General features: G+C 29.6%; 1 protein-coding gene across 3 annotated transcripts in view; it reads right to left on the bottom strand.

Annotated features, from left to right (window-relative positions):
• The window catches only part of LOC118189030 (sorting nexin-13-like), a 134,311-nt gene that overhangs the window by 62,043 nt on the left and 50,768 nt on the right, over positions 1 to 21,500 (bottom strand). For all 3 annotated transcript variants that reach the window (XM_085816986.1, XM_085816985.1, XM_085816987.1), the window contains exons 9-10: positions 15,413 to 15,496; positions 3,314 to 3,455 (exon numbers count right to left, since the gene is read on the bottom strand). In XM_085816986.1, coding sequence (XP_085673112.1) covers positions 3,314 to 3,455; positions 15,413 to 15,496 — 226 coding nt within the window. The remainder of the gene's footprint in view (positions 1 to 3,313; positions 3,456 to 15,412; positions 15,497 to 21,500) is intronic.

Here is a 21,500-nt window from a genome sequence, read left to right as displayed (position 1 = left end):
TATTGCCAGTTGATTCTAATTAAGTTTAATAATTTTGTTTCATATTTTACATACATATGTTTTAAAATTAAACAGTCTATATTAAACTTAAAATCCATAAATATAAAAAACTGAAAAATTAAAAATATGTCTTTTAAATAATATGCATATTTAGTCAAATGTTTTTATTTCATTGCTCAGATAATACTAAATACATTACAGGGTTATTTTAGATAAAAAAATAAGCACTTATAAACACTTTTCAAGCACATTTTAAGAAAAACATAAGCACCTGTCTAATAATTGCATTATACACAACTGCATAACCTTAAAAGAAAAATTAGAATTGTTATTTAAAATATGAGAAATTCAGTATTTAAGAGAGGATGAGCATTACTCAACAATGGAAAACAATTACATTCTTTTTTTCTTAATTTTAAAAAACAGCTCATTTACAGAACTAGTTTACAATGAGAGGGAAAAAAAAACTATGCAGAACTAAATTATATTACAAGATTTAATGATGAAATTTCAGGTCAAAATAAAGAAACTGGCATACTCGGAAACTGCCAAATATCTGAAAATTCTGAATAGTCGAGCATAACTGGTAAAAGAGGAAGGGAGTAGCCGTTCTTTAGAATTTTCAGCTAAATAATGCTTTTGACATTTCGATATGTGCATCATATAGCCCAATGGCCAAATGGAACTGAAAATAACCAAAAATAGCCCAATGGAACTGAAAAATAATCTGCTTAGCAAGCACAGTAAAACTCTTTTATCTCTGTGAAATATCGCAAACGTTATTGTGCAATATGTGCGCCTTAATTCTTCTGCATGTGATATTATACAATCGAAATCAGCAGCTGCCAGTATTTAGAGAATAAATAACTAAATAAAGGAAAACGCCTCTTTGCTTTGTCCAGTTTTCACCGCCATGCGCCCGTGTGGCGTATTTATCATTGAGCAGGACACTTCACGATACTTTTATTGATTAATAGAGATTTAACAATCTGGGGTGTTTTTCATTCTAATTTTGAACAGACTTCGTTAAATTTCCGAAATACAATCGTTCTTCGCTTGGGTTAGTAGATCGCAGAACTTTTAGTCCTTTTCAATCCAGGTTGGAAAGTGACCAAAAAGAAAAAGTCAGTTGCTTGCTTTGCTGCGAACTGTAACGGTTGCAATATTCGAGATTTTGCAAAGAAGGGGAGAACCCCCAACTTCCATTCTGTGTAATGCATTGGCAAAGGAAAAAAATATTATTTTGACTATTGAATTACTTTCACTTTAATTATGCCATTCCGAATATAATTCCTTAGAAAACTAATCTGTGTTAAAACACATTTACCCATTTTTTGAAGTTTATCTATACTTTAGCAGTTACTGCAAATATATTATTATAAATATTCATACATACATTTATACTCATAAGCATACCGATCATAATAAATGCGAATATGAACTGACCACGTGAAACAAGAATGTAAATTATTAAAATTTTGATAGAAATTCAAACGTGTGTAATATTTGAAAGGAGCAAGAGAATACGGAATGTACTGAAATTTTCTACCGCTTTCGCAATTCTTTGAACAATAGAACGACCATTTGTCTGTACTCGCGCGCACCAAAGGTTATGTTAATGTAGAGAAAGGGGCAAAAAGCTATTTTTGGGAGTATGATTCACCATATGATGTTCCATATAAGGAACAAAATGTGTTTATTTAGTTTCAGCTTTTGATACAGGGAAAAAATGTGCATTCGTTAAAAAAAAAAAAAAAAAAAAGAAGCCACTAAAAGGGAAAAAAAAAAAAAAAAAAAAGCACTAAAAACAAAGAAAAGTGCTTTAGAGAAAAAGTAAGCACCTATAAGGGCTTTTATATTTTATTTTCAAATATAAGGACTTATAAGCACTTGTAAGGGTCACTACGAACTCTGCATTAATATATTCCTGAAGCTAATACTCTAAATAATAAATTATCATATGAAAGGAAAATCAGAATCCATAAACTATATATCTTTATAGGTTTTATAGATGATCCCAATTTCTATACGGAAATGAACAAAATATATTTTAATTCTACATAAACAAGAAATGTACATATAATTTATCATCAAAAATACTTAAAATTTATTTATGAGTGAAAAATTTGCAAACAGCATGTTTAGCATGGCTAAGTTATCACTAAGAGAATCTTTTTCTGTAATACAGCAGTCTTCATGCTTACTTTTTCAGATTTGCTTGAGTTTTCATACTAAAATTTGATCAAAATGCAGTCTGATTCTTTCTGGCAATAGAAAACATTAGGTTGCATTTAAATTATATATTATTACAAATGCACTTTTGAAATGGAACAGATGACATAATGACTATTGCATCTTCTTCCGAAATTGCTGATGATTTTATGAATCTAACAAACAATTCATTAAAAGCTCCAATAAGTTCTCTCCTCATTTTACGTATATAAAGAGTTTGTTGTTGTGAATTAATAGTTAATATTATAAACATAAGATAAAGTATTCTTTAAAAATAAAAAAGTCTAATTTGGTGATAGGAGAATTTAAAATTCTGTTTAATGTTTTGTGACCTCTTTTCTTCATTCTAATTACTGTTTGATTAAACAAAAATAATAAATAATAATTAATAATAATAACATATTAAAAAGAAATTAGAGCATCATGCTGTTCTAGAATAGTTGTTATGGACTCTAAAAAGGAATGCCATCTTACACTGCAGTGTGTCAAAATTTTATGAAACTGCATTCGAAACCCAGAATTTGTTGAGCAAGTTTGAAGTATGATTCCTTCCTGAACTTTTCTCTAAATATATTATATAGTAAAAAAATTTTTATTTCAAAGCCAATTAATTTTTCAGTAGCTTTTGTTGCAGCCATATTCAAGAGGTGGCATGGATAACATCAAATTATCACAGCTGTTTGATGTGGCAGTTTTAAATTTTCCTAAATTATTACTAGCACTGTCTAAAGAAAATGATATGCAATTTTTCCCTTCTAGACATTTGCTTATAAAATATTTATTTATACAACTAAAAATACCTTCTCCAATATCATCTGGATATTCTAAAATAGAAATCAATGAAGTAATTATCACTTTTTTTAACTATAATATGTAACAATCAAAGGGTGCAATCTGTTATCATTACTTCCATTAGGAGAGCAAATGATATATTACACACTGGCTTTTATGTTAAGACTTTTAAATTTAGGAATGTATTTTACTATAAAATTAAAGTAGAAATAGCAAATAATGAAATTATATTAAGTTGATTACATTTAAATCTTATAACAATATAGCAACCAATTTAAAACATGCTTACCATCATCACCTCCAGTATCCTTTGATCTCTGTACAGCTATTTCATGATTAACCATTTCTTGAACAGCTTGTAATTCACCGATATTATCTGTACATCTTATCACAAGTAAAAATCCATCACTGGTCAAGACAGTATCTTTACACTGAAATATAAATAAAATCTTTAGGCAGTGTTTTAGCAGCAATTAATAACTGAAATTCTGCTTGCTAATAAAACAAGTGATAATTCCTCATACATGTGAATACATGTTTTCTTTCATATAAAATGCACTTGTAATAATGATGCTTAACAGAAAATGTCAGTTATTAAGAAGGGAGTCTTCATTTGCTATTAATAATATAGAATACCAATGAAGAGCTGCTTTATCAAAAACAAATAAAGACAAATTAAAAATTCAAAGTTTCTACATTTTAAAGATAAAAAAATTACATCAGCCCGAGTTATTTATAAATTCTAAGCGAGGTTTTTTATCTAAATACTTAGGTAACATCTGCCATATCAACAGTGTAATCTGCTACTAATGTAATAGTCCTTGGTTAAGAACAACCAGGAACAATTTCTATGTTACAGCAATATTATGGCTTCAAAGATAAAAATTTGAAGTTATTTTTTATTGTGTTTCATTTCTAAAATTACATATTTCTGTATGATACATAATTTTAAAACATGAAAGAATAAAATTATAGTATGAGAAAGATAAAATTACTTTCATTTAAAAAAATCAATTTAAATGTGATAAAAATACATTTCATACATTAGAAAATACAGTCTTTCGTACAATGTAGATTTTTATTCAGCTTTTAAATTAGGAGCAGAATTAGACATTATGTTAGTTGATAGCAATGAGGAGAGAGTTAACAATATTAGAATTATAGCTACAGGAGAAGGAAAAACTCATGTACCTTGGCATGCAATAGAAGCTATAGATGAATTATGTTGTCCTGAGATATTTGATGGTTACACAATGGTCCTTTGATGGTTACAAAATGAATGTTCCTGTTTATATTTTTTACGGTGATTGGACAAAATCAGAGATTAGGCATTCGAACAGAAAGTCATGTATACCTAACAGGGTTCCTTTTATGACTAAACAGAAATTATAAAATCATGCATAGCTAGTTTAAATATTTGTTTGAGGAAAACAAACCACAGATGCACAAGAGTTTTAGATAAGGCATTTATATACAGTATAATTGAGTTAGATCAGGGTCATAACATTTTAAAACAAGTTAAATCTTTGCTTTACTATTGGGAATCAAAGAAACATGATGTAATGGCAATGCTCAGGCAATTAGAAAAAATCTCCAAGTTTCTTAATATTATAGGCAGTTTATTTGCACCAAATTATTAGTGCTTATGCAAATTACATTTGAATAAAACAGTTTTGATTGAAAAGGCATGCTGTTTTTGTATGTTGCTTTTAGATGATGCAGAAAAATCAAAATTAGTTACGCGACATCCAGTAACTTGTGCACAATATTTCAAATACAAAGCAAATAAATTAATGTTATTTTTAAACTGGGAAAATAGTGTGTTTGATGAATATTTAATTGAGGACAGTTATGAATGGGTTGAGTTCTTCAAATATGTGGATCTCCACATAAACACATTTTTCTTTGGATTAAAGAGGTGCCTCTATATGATCCTTTGAATAGCGAAAGTGTAAAAGAATGAGTTTGATTTATAGCTAGATTTATAACCTATAGGTTAATATGATGAAAGTGATGTTTTTATGGCAATTTAAAATCACTAAAAAACTTACACCTGTTACAAAGTTACAAAAAAACTAAACAAAATGACAATTTAATTTTCCACAGCCTGTTATAATTAGGATAATGAGTTTACAGCCATTAAATAATGATGATCAGACTGGTGAAACTGCAAACACTTTGTCTGAAATAAGTAATTTAATGTTATATTTTTAAACAAGAAGATTTTTTCCTTCTGGAGATATTTTAATTAAATTAAAAGTAACAGAAGACCAGTATATTATTTTAGATTTAGGAAGTTTAAAGAACTTTTTTTTTTTCTGAAGTTAAATAATGTTAAATAATATCTGAAGTTTCAGGTTAAATAATTTACAACATGAATTTGTAAAGAATGCAATTGATTTGTTTCAAAACATGCATTTATGTGAAGAAAAAAACACTGAAATTATCATCTGACATATTTAAAAGTAGTTAATAGAATTACAGTCATATAGCAAAATATAAACTTTCTATCAGCAATTTAGATTAATACTAAGCAATAAGAGGTATCATAGAGGTGATATTTTAATATTTGTGGAAACACTGGCAAATTTGAAATTTCTGATTTTGTTGCAATATTTCGATTCAATGTATCTTCTTCACCAAGAGTTGCTATATGTTTTGCAATAGGAATAAATTGTATCATACATTTGAATTATAAAAAAATAAAACAAAGTATCATGTAGAGTTCTTTAGCATTAAAACAGAAAAAGTATTGCATTACTAGTGGTTATATATCTCCTCCTTGTATACTTTTTTAGAAAATGTGTCAAAATACATATGAAAATGAAAAAGCATTAATACTTACTGGGGATTTCAATTTTGATATGGAATGTGAAAGAATATTTGATGTAATTAACATTTTGAACACTTTGTGTATGCGCAAAATGAACACTCATCATTAAAAATACAAAATACAGTTTTAATTTGTAATACTAGTATTAATAATCATGAAGTTAAAAAATACTGAACTAAATTTCGTTGAACTTATAAATTTAGACGAACCAATTTTACAAATTGCTGATAGAATGGTGTGGCGATTCATAAAATAAAAGTAGTATTGTTTAAAGAAAAATATTCTAATCATTTAGAAATCATATTTTTAGCATACAAAGACTTTATGAAAATGAGAAAACAAAGTCTAATAGAAAGTAATGCAGAACTGAAGTCTCATCCTAATGATTTCCGATGAAACAAAAAAATTATGATCTTTAACAGAAAATTTTTCAGTAGTGAAAACAGAAGGTGATGGATCATATCTATACCGTTCATTATTGTTATCCTTATTTGGGATACAAGAATTACATAAATGCTTTAGAATGTTATACTGTTACTTTCTTTTTTTTTTTTTTTTTTTTTTTAATTGGGCGTACTTTGAACACCCTGACAGAATGAGTGTTTTGTTTGAATATGCAAGTGTAACAGAATCAATAAATAATACTGAAGATATTAAAACTTGGGGAAATGAACTACGTACAATAGTGACTGCAATTTCAAGAAATATTTATGTTTATAAAGAAATTAGTGAATACATGAATATGAGAGACTTTATGGAAATTATAAGATAGATGTAATTCAAGGCTATTAAATAGAAATCATTTCTTGCTTACAAAAAATATTTTCAATAATGAAAATGATTCAGTGTCTTTAAAGCCTATACCCATATTACACATTTATGGTGGAACAAACACTGTTCATTATTTTGTAATTTTACCTAAAAGTTTGAATGCCATTCTTTTGAAAATAAAGTGTGGATGAGATGTGAGACCTACTGAAAATTCACAAAACTGTAGTAGCAAGTGTTGTAAATTTAGAATAATAAAAACGCTACAGCACTACATTCATTTTAAACTCAGTCAAAACATAATGTACATAAAAAAATTAATATCTTTCCAATGCTTTATTTTTGCCTACAGTTACATTATAATAATTTAAAAAATACAGTGTTAGATAGATAAAAGACTCACATTTATTTAAAAAGTAAAAAAATCTGATGTGTACACCACATGACTTCCTTGTATGGAATATTAAATTATATGCATTTTTTCCTCATTTCATTTGAACTTATTGAATTGAATTAAATCTACTTCATCGATAGTGCATAAACTACAATAGAATAAATGCACTCTTTAAAATTCATTATACTTATTTACCATAGTAACACTCTGGCACTAGGTTCACTTAACAGACTTACATCTTATTCATTTTATAATTCAGACTGAAGAAAAATTATATTATCTGAAGAATTATCAATTGTTGCCACGTGTTCTATTCAGATACTATAATAAATAAATCTAAGACGATGTATAAAAGAAATTAAACAAATAAAAAATAAACAGTTTTTCACAGAAGATTCACTGCTTACCTAATGCACATGTGCTATTTGTCAACATTCTCCTCTGTCCCAGACAGACTGGCAATAATGTTTGCTGCTAATATGAAACACTTATTTCCTTAAATTTCTTTTAGAGATATTTTTCTCATTCAATTAATTCAGTTTTTACTTTGCGGCAAGGCAAAAATATATAAAAACTAAAAATATCTTTATTAAAAATTGCAAGATATAGACAAACATACAACACCAATTTAACTGTAAAAGTTTTTAAAAATTTTTTTAAATTAAAATTATGGATTTCTACACAAAAACATGCAATTCGGCCAGCAGGCAAGAAGGCAGATTTTTCGGTGCACAAAACTAAGAGTTTCCTTTTGGTTCCACTCAGCAAAAAGACACTAAAGGTGCAGAAAGAATTAATTCAGTATTCTGCTACGTTTCAAATGTAAACAAATGTGGCTGCTATGGAAAGAAAACTAGGCTTAGCTGCACTTAAACAGCTTAATTGTTAATAATTCTACAAACATTCCGTGCAGACTAATTAAAGGCATAAAAACCTTAACCGGAAGACAAGAACAATATAATGCAATCCTTTTTAAAGCAAAAAAACGCGCAAATTTAAAAAAAAAAAAAAAATTAGCTTATGCAGTCGAGTAACAGAGTGGGTGTGTGTGTTTTCTAATTTCTTTTCTAATTTTTTAAATATTCTCTATTCATATAAAGCAAATAAAATTTATTAATAAATTTTAATTGCAAAGAAGTAAAAATTAAAATAATTATTAGTTGCATACTAATTTACAACATTATTTAAATTCTAAGAGCATACATAAATTAATTGCACATATCTAAAACCACGAAAAAATATATAATTTCAAAAAATTTAATGTATTATTCCAAAAAAATGTATAATTACTCAATTCGTGTTTCGTCATCTATGGATGATGAAACGAGAATTGACTAATTGAAAAGTTAGGTTCGGGGGCAACTTCCCCTTGATAAGTCTGTCTCCTGCCTGCTCAACGATTAATCACTTATGGATTTTTTTAGAATAATAAATTTAATTTTTGGAATTATATATTTTTTCATGGTTTTAGATATGTGCAATTAATTTATACATGCTCTTAGAATTTAAATATCGTAAATTAGATCACAACTAATAATTATTTTTATTTCTTTGCAATTAAAATTTCTTAATTAAATTTTATTTGCTTTATATGAATAGAGAATATTTGTTAAATTCAAATTTCATTCCTTGCGGCAATGGTGCAAGAGAATTATTTAACGAAAGTATGTTTCGTTGTCCAGAAAACGAAAGTATGTTTCGATGTCCATCAAACAAAAAACGAATTGCTACAAAAAATGAATAAAGGTATATCCTTTGTTTATCTAATGGTTCCAAAATCTGTTTATTAATTTCACGCTTCTCTGCGCGGGACGGCGCGGCGCGCAATGAACTGGAAGTTGTTCTGTCAGCACTATCGTTATCTTCAGGGCAGATGTTTTTATTTTATTCGGCTTAAAATTCCTTACTAAATGTACTATTTAATCTCGATGTACTCCGTCTTTGATATGATTTAAATCAAATTCCTCGTCATTATAAATATCACGAATACAAATCAAATAGTTTTCTGGTTGCAATTTTCTAATTTCGGCTATGAGTAAGGTATGCTTTACGCATGCGCACATTGAAAGAAATGTTTAATAAAGTAAACAAATAAATATTAAGCTTCTATTTTTGTAAATTTTGATACCCTTTAGATCATAATTGCTCATTATTTTATAAATTACGGTTTCATATTTTAAATTTTATAATTTCTGCATGCGATCTTACCAGATTTAAACTGATGATCTATAATCCGGAAAAATCGATAATCCGGAATCGCCGAAGTCCCGACTAGTCCGGATTAAAGACTTTCGACTGTATTAACACATCCTTTACTTCATGAAAAAGAATTTTTTAATATATAAATGACCCACTTCACTAACACAATAGTTAGAGAAACATCTAATGTAAATAAGAAAACATTTAAATAAGAATATATCACTGGTAGCTTATTTTTTACTCCTGCAAAATGCACCACTTTAAGCTGAGATAAACAGAGATCTTCATTTTTAACATTTCAATGTGATCAGTTACATGTCTTCTAAAAAACTCAAAATTTTAGCACATATAACTTCATAACAGTTTTATTAGCATTATTGCTTCATTTTAATACAAATTTTTTGGTACTTTATAATTTTGGGGAATATTGCTTGAAAAAGAATGTTTGCTTTGTACTTTATAACAACGTATACATATGGAAAACAATAATTTTTGCCTAATCCTCTGAGTGACACGGTTTCAGGTCTAAGAATTGTATTTAAACAGCATTTACTAGTTAAATTTGCACAATTAATTATTTTAGTCTCTGTGTTTATAAGCATTTACTTTATTAAAATAACATTTAAATCTTTAAAGAAAATTAATAAAACAAAAGTATTCCAAACCAAATGACAATAAGTCTCATGAACTGATAAAGGTAGTGTTGCCACTTATAGCGTTAATAATTGAATTAACATATATACCTTTCATTCCTTTATGTCCTTATTGCTTTACGTCACAATAAGCTGTTTGTTAATAAAAGATATCCACAAATAAAATAAGAATAAAAAAAATGAAATACACTACCAAATCGATGTATTAAATCTAATATACTCAAATCAACACATCTTTTTCATTCATTATACCAACAATCAATTAGATCACATATCTGCATTATTCGTATTAGCATTTCTAATAAAAGCTTAAATTGTACATTACTTCATTTTATATCTTCATTATTATTAAAATAATGAAGGAAAAATGAATATTATTAAAGTAATAAAGTAAAAATGAATATAAAATAATGAAAGAAAAAATTATTAATCAGTGATTCCATTTTTCTAACTTCTAATTCATTAATTATAAAATTTTTGCTTTTTATGAGGGCAACAATCTATGCATTGCAACAAATATCTCTATACTATTTATTTTTCTGCCTGTATGAAAAAACACTTCCCTATTTTCTTGAAATCAGTAAGTCATTTTCACAATATAACTTACTTCTTGGCTTACAACAATTACGCATTCTCTTCACAAAATGCTTAAGCAGTCAAACATAAAATACAGTCAAAAGTCTTTAATCTGGACTTGTCGGGACTTCGGCGATTCCGGATTATCGATTTTTCTGCATTATAGATCATCAGTTTAAAGCTGGTAAGATGGCATGCAGAAATTATAAAAATAAAAATATGAAACTGTAATTTATGAAATAAAGTACAATTATGATCTAAAGGGTATCAAAATTTACAAAAAAAAAAAAAAAAAAAGCTTAATATTTATTTGTTTACTTTATTAAACATTTCTTACAACGCGCGCATGAGTAAAGCATATGTTACGCATAGTCGAAATTAGAAAATTGCAACCAGAAAACTATTTATAATGAACTTGATTTAAATCATATCAAAGACAGAGTACATCGAAATGAAATACTACATTTAGTAATGAACTATAAGCCGAATAAAATAAAAACATCTGCCCTGAAGATGATGGTGCTGACAGATCAACTTCAAGTTCATTGTGTGCCACGATGTCCCCCCCCCCTGCAGAGCAGCGTGAAATTGATAAACAGATTTTCGCAATGGTTAGAGAAACAAAGGATATGCCTTTATCCATTTTTTTGCAGCAATTCCACTTTTTGTTTGATGGACATTGAAACATGCTTTCGCTTTGTAGATCCTTTGGCAGCTCCAGAATCGGAAATTCTTTTTGACATAATCGAAAGTTCAAGTTTACTTTTATAAAATTGCTCTAACAGCAATAAAAATAATAGGCTGGATCCAATTCAAAGATTAAGGAACAACGCAATCTGTAACATTAACTGAAGTAAATAATTAGATAATTTTAGCTTAGCATATACCGTCCATTATACATTTAACGCGCATGCGTAAATGTATTATGCAGATGCGTACACGCATATGCGCATGTGTAAAGGTATTACGCGCATGCTTCAACACATATGTGGATGCGTGAACGCATTATGTGTTGACGCATGCGCAGAAAGTTTGTAGCTTTGAGGTCCGGGTTATAGATCATTCCGGATTATGGGCGTCCTGATTAATGACTTTTGACTGTACTACATACACATTTTTTATATATATAGTATAAACATATTATAGGGTTTTCTGTTTGTTTCTTGTTTTGAATATTATAAAGCAACAAGGATCGTTGGACTAAGGGGAAGGATGCCTTCATAAGGAATTTCTACTAACCCATATTTACATTGAACATTCAGAAAACTATCAAAAATGAACATGTATTCTGACTGTCTGTCACTGTGACTGGATTCAAATCCAGGTCATTTCACCAGTGCTCTGTGGTCTAATCCACTCGGGAACTGTTGAGCACAATACACATATTTTTAGTTACATATTGTTATTTAAAACATTTAGCCAACACATGCTATTATTTACATCATTATGCTATTATATATATATGTTACTGTGAAAGACTGAGATTTGGAGAACGTCGATATTCACATAGTCACTTGGTGCATGTCCAAAATATTTGCCAAATATCTTTATTTCTGACTTACACCAGCAAATGTTGACATTCACCATGCACTACTGGTGAATGTTGAATACGTCGGAAATTTGCATTTTGTTCTCCGTATTTCAGGTGCCATAAAACTTTAAGGGTGACGTAACATTTTCGCCTGTTTTGCTGAGAGGAGTAACCAATTCCTGGTGAGAAGAGTTGTTCTTAACTCTATAGAGGCATTTTCACTGCGTGACATGCAGCTTTTGATTCTAACGCGAGAAGGACTACTCGATATTACTTGACTTCTTAATAATGACAGCAGTCGTGCTTGAATAAATGTTAAGCATTTAGTTTTAAATTTAGTCAATAAAGAACTTTTTTTTTTTTTCACTTTTGCATTTATACCGGATATGTCAAAATATGGAAAAGCTTAAGTAACAGCACATGTGAATAAACTTTTCAACTGAAACAATACATTCTAAATGAAAAAAGAAAATAATACAGGAAAAAAAAAAAAAAAAAAAAAAAAAAACTTAATTATGTGATTGAAATCTTATTTATTGCAATAACATAAACTTTTATGACATTTTGAATTGTACAAGAGTCCCTAGCATGGGAACTGCATTTAGTTGTGGAACACTTCCTTTTGCAGTGACAGTGTGTATAGCCTTGTCCTCAACTTCTCGAATTAGCTGTAGCTGCTTTCCTTAGCGACATTACTTGAGAAGGAATCCCATGTATGGAAAGTAAAAGTTGATTTCAACAACTGCCAATACATTTCGGCCATCTGTACGACCACGGTCGACATCAGGCACTTGTATTCGTACCATATCACCAATTTGAGCAGGAGAAAATATTTTTTGAAGTTCGTAACATTTTCGTTGCTTGCAGTAAAAGATTCTCTTTCGTGGCCAATCTTTTTATAGAAATTAACTTGTGTTGTTCAGTTTAAGCTTAATAGGAAGACGTGGTAGGTCCTCCTTAATATTTTTCTTTGGAATATGATTTTCGGTATAGCCACTGCTCAGATTTTCTTCAAAAGTATTAACAGTTTCTTTAAGCTGTTCTTCAGTTTCAGAAGTATTAGCAATTTCTTAAGAGTTGTTCTTTGTTTTCAATATTTGCGATTTGTTCACCAGGCGAAAAAGACGATGCTATGCCTCTTCTTGGTTTAATGCCAAGCATAGCTTCATAAGGAGTAATCAATCCCGGTGAGGAAAGATGTGTTTGAAAAATAAAAACAATTGTCTTCTGGTTTACTCGAAATTAATGCATTTAACTTTTCAAGGAAAAGCTCACGATTCACTGCAGTATCCATTCAGCATAAATTAGGGTATGGATTTAAAAAAAAAAAAAAAAAATTAAGTAAACATTGCACGTACCATTAAACCTAGCATAATACTGACAAACAGTGTTCCAGAGTATAACAAATACATGCTACATAACTTCAATTGCAGCAGAGCAAAAGATTTTGCGACAGACAGTGGCCCCTCTGTTGAACTCGATTTCTTTTTTCGACCTCCACCACGGTATATCTCTGATTGTTGACATACACCGGTGATGGTCCGAATGTACAAGAATTTAACCAAATATTCGGTCTTTCACTGATGTATTTGGTATGTGTTGAGATTCACTGGTCAAAGTCGACATTCTCCAATTTTGGTCTTTCACAGTAACCTATATATCATTTATCCAACAAATGCTATTATATACATTATGATATTATATTGATATACATTAGCAGTGGCTGTTATGTACATTATTATGCTATTATACCCATAATATGCTACAGTCAGAAGTCTTTAATCCGGACTCATCGGGACTTTGGTAATTCCGGATTATCGGTTTTTCCGGATTATAGATCATCAATTTAAATCTGGTAAGATGGCATGAAAAATTATAAAATTAAAAATATGAAACCATAACTTATGTAATAAAGAGCAATTATGATCTAAAGGGTATCAAAATTTACAAAAAAAAAAAAAAAAAAAAACTTAATATTTATTTGTTTACTTTATTAAACATTTCTTTCAATGCGTGCATGCGTAAAGCATACATTACGCATAGTCGAAATTAAAAAATTGCAACCAGAAAACTATTTGATGTGCATTCGTGATATTTATAATGACGAGGAATTTGATTTAAAACATATCAAAGATGGAGTACATCGAGATGAAATACTACATTTAGTATGGGATTATAAGCCGAATAAAATAAAAACATCTGCCCTGAAGATGAGGATAGTGCTGATAGATCAACTTCCAGTTCATTTTGCGCTGCGATGTCCCCCCCCCCCCCCGCAGTGCAGCGTGAAATTTATAAACAGATTTCGGAATGGTTAGAGAAACAAAGGATATGCCTTTATCCATTTTTTGCAGCAATTCCACTTTTTGTTTGATGGACATCAAAACATGCTTTCGCTTTGTAGAACCTTTGGCAGCTCCAGAATCGGAAATTCTTTTTGACATAATCGAAAGTTCAAGTTTACTTTTATAAAATTGCTCTAACAGCAATAAAAATAATAAGCCAGATCCAATTCGAAGATTAAGGAACAACACAATCTGCAACATTAACTGAATTAGATAATTTTAGCTTAGCTTATACCGTCCATTATACATTAAACGCGCATGCGCATCAATGCATATGCATATGCATAGAGGTATTATGCGCATATGCATTTACGCATGCGCAGAAAGTGTGTAGCTTTGAGGTCCGGATTATAGGTCATTCCGGATTATGGATGTCCGGATTAACGACTTTTGACTTTCCTTAATTCCTTTTGTCATTCCTTAATTTTTTTGTTCAGTGCTTTCCTAAATTCAGAAAATTCTATCACACTATGTAGGCACATGAGCTCTGGCAAATGTCCTGACTTAACTGCATAACAAATCAGTTTTTCCCAATTCAGACAGCACTAAACATTATCTTTTGTTTAGGATCTTTTTGCCTTTAAAAGTTTATTTACATTTTTTTTCCCCCATATGGAAAGAAATTTCTGTTAAATTTCTTCTCATTAATATATTCAACACTTCGCAATAGAGTTGGCTGAAGTCTGTAATTATCATCAAGCGTAATGTCAACAAGCTCTTTGGTATTCAATTATTGTTAACATTAAAAATTTTTTTAAAAAAATGTTTAGACATCATTGCATGAGTCATTTTTCAAGCTGCAGTCTGATGACAGTGATGCAGAGATAAAAACAAAAAGTAATAAGTGAAATTAAGAATTAGAACTCTCCACATGTTTTATTATAAAATAAACATCAAATGCACAAGAAAAAAGCATGAAAATATTCTAAAAGAAAAGAGAAAAAAAAAAAAAAGAGTTACTGATGATCTGAAGGTCTGGATTTTAAATCCAGAAATTCCAGAAATAAAACATCCAGATTTCAGACTTTGTACTGTATTCCCTTATTATTCATAAATTCATATTTTATTTCAGTCTTTTGAAATACTCACCAGCCATACAATAATTTGGTTAATATAGTCAGGATCAGCTACAAGGTTAATGATAGGTAAAACAGCAGCATTAACAATGATTTCCTATAAAACACAAAATTATTTTTAAATTTTGGCATAAATAAAAAACATACATGTGAAAACAGAAAAAATTACTAAAACATTCAATTATACAAAAGAAATAAATAATTTGTATTATTCGTTACTTGATTTTTCTACAATCCATTTACATTTTTAAGCATTTAATATTCCTTCTATTTGAAAATGAATCAAAGGAAAGATATGAAGAGAAGGAAAATATTAGAATTACACACCATCTTGCACTGTTGCTTGGATTTACATACAATAAAATGAAGGAAAGAGCAGATGAATATTAATATTAGGGGTAATATCAAATTATCCACAAATCCTTGATAAGAATCATTGGACAAAGTGCAATATTGCTGAAGTAGTTTTCTTGAAACAAATCATAATGCAATTGTAGAGTTTGTCACATTTCTTTTTTTTAGAAATACTGCATTTTACTAGTTGTAGGAATGCATATCTCCGAGGCTAAACATTACAAATAGTAGAATTGTATGAAATGTACTGTTAAAAATAGCCAGCAAAGTGTTCAAATATAACACATTTGAATAACATTTCTTATCCCTGATGCTACATTATTATAGAAATCTTGCAGTTCAAAAGTAGTTTGTGAACAGTGACTGTGATAATAGTTTTTCTCTGAAATTCTATGATGCTTTTTCTAAATCAAAACACATCAATGTGTACATGGAGAACAGTGCCAAGTTGCTCTGTGACACCAAGAATTGTACAATTCTAAGTTAAAACAGACCAAGAAAATAGAAAATTAACTGTCTTATTATGGATGTTTGTTGTGTTCTTAATTTAGTTAATTAGTTACTGTTTTATAAAATTTCGAGTTTTTCATTATGGACGTTTGTTTCATATGATTTTTACTGTTTAAGATGGATACTTCTTGCATTTTTAATTCCATTAATTTGTTTCTGTTTCATGTAATTTTCAATATGCTGCCATTTTTTTTAAATGGTTTTCACATGTAATGTTGGAAAAAGATTAGTTGCCAACAGCTGGTGACTTTGCAGAAGGGTGGAGTAGATAATGTGATAGTGCCATATTAGGCATCACAGAAATCATTCTGAGTTTTAATGATATATTTCAGAATTCAATACCATTCCGATTATCTGGGAACTTTTAATCTATGCTCATTTCTAGATAAATATAAACAAAATTATGATTTTCAGAAAATTATATTATATCACGTTTCTTGTTTCTATAGAGATTTCTCAATTCATTTTATTAACCTCAACAGGATTGATTACAGTTTAAAATTACTCACAATGAAATTAATTGCATCACTTTTTATTTTCTATATTTCCTAAGTTTACATAAATTTTTTTCAACACCTTATTTTAAAAGTTCATTTCTTAATTTTGCTGTGGTATGTTACATTATATTAGTTTATGGGACTTCAAAATTCTAACACCTAAAAATATACAACATAAATATTTGAAATTTTTAAAGGTCATAAATGAAACTATTTACCTTCTTGTAAAACAATACTGATAAAAGAAATATTAATTAAAAGACTTTTCAGAATTTTTTTAAACTAGCTGTATTTTTATAGCTTTTAACTCGCTCATGGCATTTGCTACTATGATCAAAATTTGCCAGCTATTTTTTAACCACTTCCTGATAAGCTACCAAGCTCATATGACAATAAATAGTTGTAAAGAAATTTTCCCAAATTTTGATTTTGACTGTTTAAATGTTAATGTTGAAACAATTTTTTGTACATATTTTTGTTTAATGAACACACTAAAATTCTGAGAATTTTATTATTTGGATATAGCAGAAAATATCTTTTAAATGAAGTTTACATGCAATTTTAATGTAATTTCTGATTTTTTGGTAAAATTGCTGTATTTTTCAACCATTTGACATAACAATTGTTGGAAGAAAAAGAATAATTATTCAATGCTGAAAAAATATTTTTCTTTTGAATAATTTGATTTTTAATGTGTCACTGAGACTAAAAAAAATGAAAATAAGAGACAAATAACTTATCACATGTTTGATGGAAACAAGCAATTAAATTATTCTCTTCATAAAATATATCTATAATTTCATACATTGAATAATAAAAATGTTGGCTAAATAATGAAACGGAATAATCGACTTGCATTGGCAAAAATATGTTATTTTTATAAATTTATCAAAGATGTTTCATGCTTTTATTATTCATAATATAAAACTTCAAATAAACTTTGTAAAGAGAATTATATAATCATTTGTTCCCAATAAACTATATGATTAATTAATCTTCGCCTTTTAATTCATTAATTATTTTACGAGTTTTAAATAAAACCTTATTTAAAAAAACTTTTATTTTTTTATTAACTCACTGTTAATGGATAATTATATGTAAACAAAATATGTGTAAATCTCTAATAAATCAGACTGGATCGCAGTTAAAGTAATAAACAGACGAGCGTTCTTCCACACAACATTTATTCACGAACACCAAAGACGAACTGATACATATACATAATTGACATCACAGTTTCTTTTTACAAACAAACACAACCGCCATCTATTGGCGATCTATGGATACACAATCCTAAACTTAACACTCCCCCCCCATGCATCCGCAACGAATACATCAATTTTATTGAACTTCAAGATCATAAAGTCTTTCAATTGGTCTTCTAACAACACCCTTATCCAACTGAATCTCACATCTAATTCTATCATCTCTTCCATGAAATAATTCCTTAATCCTACCTATCTTCCAATTACAGCGTTTCACATTATCTTCTCGTACAAGTACAACTTCATTAATTTTAAACACGGGAGAATTCTTTGGAGTTTTTGAAAACATGCCTGATCTTAATTCTAACAAATATTCTTTATAAAACCTTTTCCAAAAATGCTCTAATATTAATTGCCTATGCTTCCATCTTTTAATCAACTGAGATCTTGTAGATTCTAGTTTAGATTCAGGTGAAGGTAAAACAGTCAATCTAGATCCAGTTATAAAATGAGATGGTGAAAGAGGATCAGGTTCATTTGGTTCATTGTATACATACGTTATAGGTCTAGAATTAATAACAGCTTCAACTAAGACAGTATACAGTTCTTCATAATATAAAGAAGCTTTACCTAAGATACGTTTTAAACAAGTTTTTACAGATCTTACCAAACATTCCCAGAATCCGCCCCACCAAGGAGCACCTTCTACAATAAATTTCCATTCAAACCCATTTTTACCAAGGAAATTTAGAACTTTTTAATCTTTACAAAATTTATACAAATATTTTAATTCACGATCAGCAGTCTTAAAGGTTTTAGCATTATCAGAATATATAACTCTACAAATACCCCTACGTGCAAAAAATCTACGTAAGGCTTGAATGAAACACTCTGCACTTAAATTTGATAACAATTCTAAATGGACTCCTCGAGTCACTGCACAGGTAAACAATGAAATATACACTTTTGTACCATCCTTTAAATACAAAGGGCCAGCGGAATCTATGCCACTTACCTCAAATGGTTGAGCTTTCTCCACTCGGTCAGCTGGAAGAGGAGCCGATATCTCGTGTCCAGCTTTAGCATTATATTTTTTACAAAATCTACAATCATGTAACACAGATTTTACAAAACGTCTAGCTTTTAAAATCCAAAATTTCCCTCTTACTTGCACTAAAGTTTCATTTACACCACTATGAAGTACCTTTTCATGACAATTCAAAACAATTAAATGAGAAAAATAATTATTTGGTAATATCATAGGCTGAATTTCATCGACATCTAATGATGATTTCACTAATCTACTTCCAACTCTTAAACAACCCTTTTCATCCATTACTGGATTTAACCCAAACAATTTGGAATTATGAGACAATGGTTTTTTACATTTAACATCATTCAACTCTTCAAAAAAATACTCACCTTGTGATAAGATAATCCAATAACACATAACATTACATATTTCATTTTTGGTCACAGGACCAATCACTCTATTCTGTGACTTTAAATTATTAATGAATCTAAATACATATGACGTGACTCTTAAAAGTTTACCTAAGTCACTAAAGTTTTCTATTACACAGGTTGTAAAGGTTGAACACTGCTAGTAACTTGAGTCACAACTCTTTCTTCAACACTATCTACTATGTTACAATGCTTGTTCACTTTAGGCCAATTTATTTCATCTTGATGAAGCCATGGAGGTCTATGCCTCCACACTTGATCTACTACAAGATCACTCACTTTAACACCGCGTGTAATTTTATCGGCTGGATTATCTGAGCCAGGAAAATGATGCCACATGCTCGGGGATGTTTTGTCTTGAATTTCAGACACTCGATTTTGTACGAATGTTTTCCATTGCCTCGATTTTGTACGAATGTTTTCCATCGCCGATTTTGTACGAATGTTTTCCATCGCCGATTTTGTACGAATGTTTTCCATCGCCTTTCATTTCGCAAAAATGAAATATGTAATGTTATGAGTTCTTTATCCAATGAAGCACAATAAGAGAATCTGTCCATAAATGAATCTTAGCTTGAGTAAAATGCACACGGACTGTAGTTACAAGTCTTGCACCTAACACTGCTGCCATGAGCTCGAGTCTTGGTAAAGATAATTTTTTCAGGGGTGCCACTCTGCTCTTGGCTATCACTAAACTTGCTCTAGAATATTTTAAGCTGCGGAATTTCGTGTACACTGCTGCTCCGTAAGCACTTTGAGATGAATCACAAAAACAATGTAGTTCCAGTGTTTCAGGCATTTCATCAACATCACGAAAATACCACCAAGATATCTGGATATTAGGTAGATCACATAGTTGCCTATACCATTTGTTCCACTTGTCTTGCAATTCTGGTGGAATAATTTCATCCTAATCAACACCTTTCTGCCATAAATCCTGAAACAGAACTTTTGCTTGAATAACACATGGAGCAAGAAACCCAACAGGATCGAAGATTTTTGAAGCAGCTTTTAAAACACAACGTTTTGTTTGGTCATTTGACTGGATGGAAATCAATAACGTCTTGTGCATTAAAACAGAAGATATCCTTAATTGTATCCCACTGAAGTCCAAGAATCTTTGAGGGGGAATCACAGTCAGGCAATTTAAAGCTAACGAAGTTGTCACTTGATTTATACTGGTTTTTTATAGTATCCGAATTAGAATTCCATTTGGTCAAAGTCATTGATGCCTTTTTCATTATATCATTGGCTTCATGATATATCTGTATAGCTTCCTCCTCCGTATCTGATCCATAAATAAAATCGTCAACATACATGAAGTTTTCTAACATTTCTACAGTTCTGGGATGGATGTCTTCAAATTTCTTTATATGATGCTTAATGCAAGCGCTCAGCAAAAATGGACTTGATTTTGCTCCAAAAATTACACGACACATCCGATAAACTTGAATTCTTGGATTGCTCAAACTTGAATTCTCATCAATCCACAAAAATTGCATTGAATCCCGATCTTCAGGTGCAACAGAAATTTGCAAAAACGCTTTCTCAATATCTGACGTAAATGCAATTCGATGAAGTTGAAAATTTATTAAAACTTTCAAAAGTTCAGGAAGAAGATTTGGTCCTTGTAGTAAATTATCATTTAGAGATTCATTATTTTTTTCCTTTGAAGAAGCATCATAAACAATGCGAAGTTTTGTAGAATTATGATCTTCACGGATGACAGCACGGTGAGGTATGTAGTAAGTTTGTCTCCCAGATGGAGTACCAAGATCGACCTTTTCTATGATTTCTTCCTTAAGCTGATAGTCAATCACTTCTTTATATTGCGCATAAAAGTTCAAGTTTGATTTAAATTGTTTGATCAGCTTTAAAAATCGTCTTTCAGCATTCTTAAAATTGTCTCTTAAAGTCGCATTCTGATCTTTCCATGGAAGTCTAACTTCGTATCTATCACCCTTTTGTGTAATCGAGTTGTTAAATATTTGCAACGCCATTTCATTTTGTTCTTCGTCAAAAATATTTTTAACTCCTATAGATTCAATATCCCAAAACGATTCGACGCTTT

The sequence above is a fragment of the Stegodyphus dumicola genome, chromosome 5 (genome assembly GCF_044657685.1).
Source record: "Stegodyphus dumicola isolate Sdum_Otavi_A_Nest chromosome 5, ASM4465768v1".
Classification (NCBI taxonomy): Eukaryota; Metazoa; Arthropoda; class Arachnida; order Araneae; family Eresidae; genus Stegodyphus; species Stegodyphus dumicola.
This window is presented reverse-complemented; position numbering and strand designations above follow the sequence as displayed.